General features: G+C 40.3%; 1 protein-coding gene across 4 annotated transcripts in view; it reads left to right on the forward strand.

Moving 5' to 3' along the window:
• sema3fb (sema domain, immunoglobulin domain (Ig), short basic domain, secreted, (semaphorin) 3Fb) overlaps positions 1-9,268 on the forward strand; it is a 56,945-nt gene that overhangs the window by 44,643 nt on the left and 3,034 nt on the right. For 2 of the 4 annotated variants that reach the window (XM_034868713.1, XM_034868715.1), the window contains 8 exons: positions 4,175-4,244; positions 4,382-4,526; positions 4,772-4,994; positions 6,095-6,183; positions 6,312-6,353; positions 7,264-7,421; positions 7,796-7,863; positions 8,158-8,291. In XM_034868713.1, coding sequence (XP_034724604.1) covers positions 4,175-4,244; positions 4,382-4,526; positions 4,772-4,994; positions 6,095-6,183; positions 6,312-6,353; positions 7,264-7,421; positions 7,796-7,863; positions 8,158-8,291 — 929 coding nt within the window. Of the gene's footprint in view, positions 1-4,174; positions 4,245-4,381; positions 4,527-4,771; positions 4,995-6,094; positions 6,184-6,311; positions 6,354-7,263; positions 7,422-7,780; positions 7,864-8,157; positions 8,292-9,268 lie in introns of all 4 variants that reach the window. The other 2 variants (XM_034868712.1, XM_034868714.1) reach the window with 1 other exon arrangement.

The following is a 9,268-nucleotide window of genomic DNA, read 5'->3' on the forward strand; positions in this document are numbered from 1 at the left end:
AGTTCTGAAGGCAAAAGGGGGTCCAACCCGTTACTAGCATGGGGTACCTAATAAAGTGGCCGGTGAGTGTATGTTATCCTGCTTTGAACAACTAAAAAAGTGACACACACTTAAAATCTCTGTGGCCTATTTGTGTGTGCAGCCATTTCACCTAAATGTAAGATGTAAGAGCAGTTCTGATGGTGAATAAGCTCACTCTGTCTATACAAATGAGGGTTCTGTCTTTACTGTTCAGGTCAGTGTTGACATGGCGTGCTGTGCAAAGTGGTTCTGTAAGAGAGTTGGATCGTCGTCAGTGTTTGTTGGCGATGGTTTTATGGATATTGCTTGAATAAGGCTGTAAATGTGTAGTGGAGAAGGCTTGTGAATGACCATGACAGGGAACTGTAGTCATGCCCAAAGAGAGGACTGCACATGTCAGTTTGCAGAGCAGCCGTCCCTGCCAAGGACTCCTAGAGGGGACAGTAATTTGGGAATGATTGAGTTTCATGCTAATAGCTTCGCATTGATGGAGTTTACAGAGGAAAATAGAGATTTTAGGATTTCTCAAGGACCAATTGGTCAACTATAGCACATTGAATGCACATTAAATGTAGGAAGGAACAGTTGGATATTTTGAGAAATAAACTTTTTGCTTTCTTGCTGAGTTAAAAGACAAGAAGATTGATACCACTCTCATGACTGTGCGTTTAATATGAAAATACAGCCAGTAGACAGTTACTTTAGCTTAGCTCAGCATAAAGACTAGGGGGGGCTAGCCTGGCCAAATGCAAAAGCTCACAAATTTACATTATATGTTTTGTTTATTCTTTTCACAGTGCCAAGAAATATTCCCCCATATGAGTTGTATCTTTTACACACTTGCTGGACTTTAAAGGTTCTGAAAGGCAAATGTGTTACCTTTGGATGTAGCAAGTCCAGCTTCTTCACTCTGTTACCAGTATTTTTGCTAAGCTAAGCTAAGCTAACAGGATACTGGCTGTAGCTTCATATTTACCAAGATATGAGAGTTGTATCTATCTTCTAATCAAACTCTTTTCAAGAAAGCTCATACGCTTCTTTAAGAGTCTACATAGAGCATGTGGGAAGGAGGAAATGTAGATGCATTACACTGCACAGCTGAAGATTGTTTCAAGCCAGGACAAGTTCAAAAAGATCAGTTAGCCATGCTTCTCTGAAATTCTTTAATGTCCCCCTTTCTTTAATAGTTTTAATAAAACAACTCTACAAGTCATCACTGAGAAATGTGTTGAAATATTCAGACCGGCTGTATTCCTGGTGTGGTAGTCTTATGTAGAAATGCGTTATGGCAAAGTACGCCTGAGACCTGGGGAGTTTTTACAGTTGGTATATGTAGCACTTATTGGCTCCACTTGAATACTTGTACATAAATGACCCACAATGATTTAAAACACAGTGTTAAAATGTGTTTTATGCACTAACGTAAAAAAGGAAAAAAAGGGGCTGCTGCATTTTAGATGCGTTCTCTTTAGATGTAGAACGCTTTAAAACAAGTCTATATTCATTAGCTAGAGAGATTATTACACAGAGCAAGATAAAAGAGCTAAATGGAGAAAGGAGAGACACTTAGAGGCACAGACAGCAGATTTAGAAAAAAACACAAAGGCTAATAAGGTAGAAAAATGAAATCCTTTTTAGAGGAAATAGAATGTATGGCGACTGAGATTGTATTGCCATACAAACATAAGACAAAGTGTCTTTTCCGAGCTGAACATCCCCTGGAGCTTAAAGTCATCACTGCTCGGTCAGGATAGCTTTTATTGCAAATCACATCATTTTTTCCATGTTTTACTGAAGGCTTTATCTTTTTAGTGACTGTATACCGTCCATGACAGTAGCTCTATCTTGGCCTCGGAGGTATCTGGTCTTATGCACATTTATGTGTTCTAGCATGCATATTGCTAATTTCCGCAAAAAAAAAAATGTATGTCACGACAAGAGTCATCTGTTGTGTGACAGCCATGGCAGCCAGTCGTGCTACGTCTATGCTACCCCATGACCGTTTCACTGCTCCGGATGTTGCTGCTGTGGAGGACGGCATGTTGGTGTGTGTGTGTGTGTGTGTAGGGGTGTGACTTTGGGGAATTTGGTAGCTACTGAGAAATAAGGACAATGTGTGCCTGCTATCTCTGAGCTTTATACTTCTCTAGGAATGAGCTAAAGGTTGTAGACAGTCCCCGGAGGAAGGCCAGACTGCACAGATTCACTAACATTGACAGGAGCAGAACGCAGCAGTTCAATTCAAAGACAATGCTTACTTGCTCCATATATCATTCTATCTGCATAGCAGCATGACAGCTAATTCCTCATACTGGTCTTTACAGAACTGCAAGCGCATAAATCTGAACTGGTATACTTTTTTTGTAGTTCCCCCTCTGTTTCCACACTTCACACAAGATCTAATATTTTTTAGATTCATCCCTCTGTCTTTTGCTTGTTGACTCTCTCAACAATCACATCTTTACTCCGCTATTTCCCTGCAAAACTAGGTTGGGAGTGCATTCTCCATTTCATACCAAAGGCCTTTATCCTATTGTAGGCAGTCAATGTGCCTCCTGGGACTTGTATTTAGGTCAGGTACTGAACAGGAGAGAGACTTATCGCCCATCACATGTTTAGCGCCTCTATTTGTTGCTGTGGACATTTCCTTATTATCAGCAAAAGTATAATCAAAATCAGTAAGTGTCCGATGTCAGAGCTCTGAGGACAGAGTCTGTGAGCGATATGGATTTAAACCTCCAGAATGGGCCTTGGAGTACATGATGTAGTTCTCTTTTGGGATAGAAGATACAGTATATATCCTTCCCACCAAAGTGGAAGACATGAACTATGAACGCAGGAAGAAAAGTTTACATTTTCTCTCTCCTCTGGAGTCTCAGGTGGTTCAGCAATCAAGTTGTTCCAGTCTCGACTGTAGAGAACCAGACTGTCTGATACTCTGTGTCTGATTCCTGGATTGGAATGCTAGATGATAAAACCACTCAAGATTGAGTTGTGTTGTGGTATCTTGTCATTGAAATTTTCACATTATGTGTCCTTTCTGATGCCATTGTTCAGTTTCCTGTTGCACAAAGTCTATTGCTGTGGTTTTACACCTACTAATTTCTCCTGCAGCATATGAGTATGGCAGGAGGGCTGTCTGGATGGAAAAGACTCACTTTATTTTATTTTTATTTTTTTTCTATTAGATTGTTAGCCAATGTTTCTATGTCCAATACTTTGGTTTGGGACCAAATACCTCCTAAATGAATGTGATTCCCATCGGTCTCTGCTGTATTTTGTGGTTTGTGCTAATAAGCAATTGTTAACACACTGACACACTCAATTAAGATGTTTAACATGGTAAACATTAGACCTTCCAAGAAGCATATTAGCATTGCCATTATGGGTGGGTTAACATTCTGACATTAGCATTTAGCAGGATTTAGCAACAGAACAGGCTGTAGTCTTTATAGTCTACAGCCTGCTCTGTTGTAGTCTTGTTATGAACTATTATTATTATTATAGGCAAATATGGAATTATTATTATTATTATTATTATTATTATTATTATTATTACCATTATTGTTAATTATTATGTATGTTTGAATCTCCTTATTATACTGTTTTATACTGTATAAGGTGTAATATGGACCTGTGTCTGCTAATAAAGCTTTATTATTAATGTTTCCAAGCTGAAGGGAATTAGTCACATTTACACATTATTCAATAAGCAGCTCACAATTTCTCACATAAACCCCTGATCTTTACTATTTTGATGCAATGGATTCCAGGGACTCAGTATTTAATATAATTAAATACAGTATATATACTGTATATATGTGTGTATATATAATAAACGTATATGTTATTATAAGTAAATCCAAGTTTAGGTTTTATAAGTTTAAGTATAAAAAAACAAACACAAGATCCCACTTTGTTCATCAAATCCAGTAGTGTGTGTGCTCCATGCGTTTCCAGCAAAGATGAAGTTTGAGCTTCTTTGTGCATCACTCCTTCCGGAGAGGTGTAACCTAAGGGTCTCTCTGGCTAAGAGAGTTTGGATTGACTGAGAACTGTGTAAATATTAGTAAGAGTGTTTGTGCTGTGGAGCGAGATGTTTCCTTCACCCGTTCTGTTTGCAGTGACGTGACTTCTCTCTGGTCTGTTACAGGAGATGTTTATATACAACCAACACAGGACACAAAAAATCCTGTGATATATGGCGTCTTCTCTGTCTCTGGGTAAGTATACTAAAATGCATACTGTATATGCACAACACCTATAATTTAAAATAAATTTCCCAAGTCGATTTTTTCCCCCCATTATTTTGCAAGATACATTTCCCTGACTTTTTTCTACCTTCACTGTCTTTTCACAGCTCTGTCTTCAAAGGCTCAGCAGTTTGTGTTTACTCTATGGCCGACATTCGCATGGTCTTCAATGGACCCTTCGCCCACAAAGAAGGTCCCAATTACCAGTGGGTGGCCTACACTGGGAAGATCCCCTACCCTCGACCCGGCACGGTACGTTTTAAATCCGCAATGACCCCACACATGAATCCTACATCAAGCTGGCATAACAGCAGCTTCTCACTGACTTAGACCTCAAATAGAAACCATCTGAACAAGATGCAGGCATCAGAATTACCAAACTCAGAATAATACTGTAAAACAGGCTCTCAAAATGTTTTTTTATGTCAATTATTTTACATGGCTTAACCTAACCTTGACCTAAGCTCAGAATGTTAACGCTTCTAGTTCTCTTTCAGTGCCCTGGAGGTACGTTCACCCCCAACATGAAGTCCACTAAGGACTATCCAGATGAAGTGATTAACTTCATGAGGAATCACCCTGCCATGTACAATGCCGTGTACCCGATACACAAGCGCCCCCTGGTGGTTCGGACCAATGTGGACTATGAGTTTACCACCATCACTGTGGACCAGGTGACAGCTGCAGATGGCAACTATGAAGTCCTCTTTCTAGGAACTGGTGAGTGGTTTGTAATATATTTCATGTTGTATGATATAGTAATAATGGAATGAGCCAAATCTCTGCTTTTTGTCTGCTTATAAAATTGTCACAGCTTTGTAAGGGTTCTTTTTTGACGTGTCAGTCTGAACCCTTGAACCCTTTGATCAGAGTCAGAATGGTGAATGACAGTGTCAGTGAGAAGCCAAAAAATGGAGAAAAAAAATCCCCCCGTGGAAATAAATCCCATGTAAGTGGAGGGCTTGTCTCCCCTGCAATCATTCATCATTAAGAGAAAAGCATTCTTGCCTTTCGTGCTTGAGTGGAAATTTAACCAATCAAAGGGTTTGTACTTCGCTCTATTCACATTAAGTAAACAACAGGAGATTTGTACCTGGAGGGCAGGGGTGGATCAACAGCGGGAGGGAGAGAAAAGAAACAGGGGGTAAGAAGAAAAGAAGGAGGACATCCATCACCTTAATCTTGCCCACTGGTGTAAGAGAGATTATCTGTCTGTCTGCATGCCTTGAACCTTTAATAAGGCCCCAGTATGACAGCAGTGGCCACCACACATGATGCAGCCCTCACATATTGCATGTGACGCCTACTCTTTGTTCATCTGTGCATTACGGGGAGGAGACTAATGGGTTTGTGTGCGATGGTGGGCCACTGTGGAGGAATGTGTGTCCTTTCAGCTGCTGTCAGAGGCAGCCATTCAGCACTACATTGGGGCTGAATGTAGAAGTCATAATACATCTCAGGTATCCTGCTTACAGGAATGTCTAACTCTTTACAGAAATCAAACCAAGGAAGGCCAGAGAATGTGTTATGGCATCCATATGATTAGTTCAAGACAAGAGGGAGCTGAGGATTATAAAAGAATTTAGTCATGGTGACGGCAGTGAGAAGTGCACTAAGTGGAACAGAGCTTCATGTCAATAAATAAAGGTTAAAGTAAAGATAGCCACGTGAACATATCAACAGTGGAGCCTGTTAAGATGAGGATTATCCCTTGTTGAAGGCTGCTGAGAGAATAAAATGGAAATCCAAGGGGCTGTTGACAGGCGGAGGGGTGTGAGATTGCAGGTATGTAGCTGACAGGTGTGTGTTGTCCTCCACAGACAAGGGAACAGTTCAGAAAGTTATCGTCTTGCCCAGAGATGACCTGCAGACTGAGGAGCTGGTCCTTGAGGAGGTAGAGGTTTTTAAGGTGAGCTTTTATTTCCTTATCTCTCTTCTTCTACTGTACTTTTTCTTACCTTCTTTGCACTTCTCACACCCACATCTTATACGTAAGTTCCTTGTCATTACTCACAATGTATTTTTTTCTCTATCAAGGTCCCTACTCCAATTACAACAATGAAGATCTCATCCAAAAGAGTAAGCATGTCTGTGCAAGTGATTTTCTTAACCTTTGCTAATATAAACAGAAATAAACCATCTTCCAAATATAGGGAATTACATTTATGCAATTTGGAATGGTCACATACCATATATAAAGAAGGGAGAGATTAACTGTTGCTTTCTCTTTATAACTGATAAAAAAGCTGTAAATCTGGAGGAGACAATGTGGGAAAGACGCTTAGAATTTTGTGTTGTGTTTCAATGTGATTAAAATACTTGGCCTCTTCTACATGCTATGACAGCGTTTCACAGAAAGAGAGTTTGTGTTACACACAGCCTGCCAGATACATTTTTTAAACAGCTGATTATAAAAAAATATGACGGCAACCTGATAGATATGAGTTCAATATTCACCCAGATAATCTAGGGCCTGTTGTTTCAGCCTTGATGTTCATCTGGGTTTGTGAAGTGTTTGTATGGAAGCGAGTACTAATCAAAAAGATTTGAATCACATGGGCCATTGGAAAATATGTTATAAGTACCCAGGGTTGATTGCTCATCCCTAGTATCCCATGGGATATATCATACACAGCTTATGAGAATATTAGTGTCTGAATTTGATCAAGCCAGTTTGAGCAACCAGATTTAGTCTTGACTTGCATTTTGAGATCCCAATGGAGCTTCTTGAATTGTAGCAATTTGAATGTAGTTTTTGTATACTGGGCACTTGAATTTGTTAACCCTTAAATATACTAAATGAAAACAGAAAATTGAATATTGAAAGTTTCAACTTTGGCCATTAATTGCCTCCATTTGGCTCTGCTCAGTGCATCCTTCCTAAATACAACTAAGGATTTTTTCTCTTTCCCTTATTTCAATTCCAATAGCAATGTTTACTGTAGCGTTGTGTATAACACCATTTTCTGTCCTCTCTCTCTCTCAACAGCAACAGCTGTATGTGTCATCTGTGTTAGGGCTGACCCAGCTGGCTCTTCACCGGTGTGATGTGTACGGCGAGGCCTGCGCTGACTGCTGTCTGGCCAGAGACCCTTATTGCGCCTGGGATGGCAAGTCCTGCTCCCGTTACTCCGCCTCGCAGAAGAGGTGAGCACCAAAAGCAGTTTCAGCATGAGCTACACTAACATTAAAACTAACTGACTGACTCAATTAGTGTTTTAAATGATGATGCTCAAATTAGACTGCCTGGATGGCTGATTTATGGCTGTTTTAATGGGTTTCGTAAACTATTGTTCACGCTCAAATAATAAATAATGAACTTGTCATATTAAAAGTCTGTCCACTAAATGATGTAGATTCACATAGCTATAATAACGTAATTGGATGGTGGTTTGTTGTTGGATCCCTTTAAATTTGATACTTTAATGGCTTTATGTATTGTTGAATGGCTTTGAATGGCTTGCGGTTGCTTTATGATTTTTTTCTCTCCTTATTCGGCAATACTGGTCTGACCCCTTTAGACGTAGCCGGAGGCAGGACGTCAAGTACGGCAACCCCATCCGTCAATGCCGAGGCTTTAACTCGAATGGTAAGAAGTCTGTTCTTCAACCTCCTGAGTTTTCTTTCTGTTGCTTCTACATTATTTGTCATTAATGAACTCAGAAGGTTGAAATGAATGACGCATCCCATTATTGCTGCTCCTAACGGTTCCCGGTTTCATTGTAATGCGCTGTAATGACTGTATTCTGGCAGCTTTATGGTAAACTGTGACATCCGTATTGTTTTAAAGACTGTGATTAGGGAAGATTTTGGTTGTAAAGGAGTTTAATGGTAATGAGTGTTTTGGTTGCCATGGAAATCCCCCTCTCTCTCTGCCCTGCAGCCAATAAGAACACTCTGGAGATGGTGCAGTACGGGGTGGAGGGAAGTAGTACCTTCCTGGAGTGTCAGGCACGCTCTCCACATGCTGTCATTAAATGGCATCTGCAGAGAGATAACAGTGACCGCAGGAAAGAGGTGAGCTGCCACATTGTGTAAAAAAACAATTCTCAAAATGTTCTCAAAACAATTCTGGTTGTATAAGCATATTGTATTAGTGGGCAAGGATTAATACAACACTCAATGAACCTCCCAAAAGTAAGGAATTGGCTTGAACTTTACTGTCATGGGTTAGTGGCGGATGAGCATTTCACCAGATGAACATGAAAAATGGATTTTGGACATATCCATACGTGGTGGGGGCCAGTATTTATTTTCACAGTGTATTACTCTGTTGTCATGGAGAGATGGAGAGTTAAATGCAGTATGGCACATTTGAAAAATGACTCAAGTGTAATCTTTATCCGATTCTCTGTTAACACCATTAAGTGATTCAGGCTCTGATTGAATGATGCCTGATATCTCACACAGACCCCTGACTGTCCTCAGACCCAAGGGAAGGACACATAAAAGGGGAGCTGTGAAAAAGCCCTCTGCTACGAAAGATATAACCCTGAGGCAGTAGTTAAAGTTTCATTGTGACGCTATGTAGTGTTGCTGCCTCTCTTTTATTGACTATTCTGTTGGATGGTCTCTATTCCCACAGGCAGAGCCGACTTTGCTGCTGCCTAGCACTTCTGATTCTGAGCTAAAAGCTGCCATCGCGTAATCAGATTGCCGAGTGTGGACGTTCAGATAGAGATGAATTAACAGAGTTACACTTGTTCAATAAGATTTGAATAGATTTTTTATGGTGATTAAATTCACTGTACAGACCAAGGCAGTATGAAATGGATGTAACAGATCAAAATTGCTGCAGGAACATTTGTCACTTGAGAGGCACAATTTGCTATAACAAAGTCTCACTACCCAGAGTTATAACTCCCAATCATATCATACACACACCGCTGATAGTGCATTCTATTTGTACTCGGAAGTCGGATTTGTTTAGGTCAAAGTTGGAAACAAGCCCTGGGACCTCCGATTTCCGAGCTCGGAACTCAGACAACCACAGA

The sequence above is a fragment of the Etheostoma cragini genome, chromosome 4 (genome assembly GCF_013103735.1).
Source record: "Etheostoma cragini isolate CJK2018 chromosome 4, CSU_Ecrag_1.0, whole genome shotgun sequence".
Lineage (NCBI taxonomy): Eukaryota > Metazoa > Chordata > Actinopteri > Perciformes > Percidae > Etheostoma > Etheostoma cragini.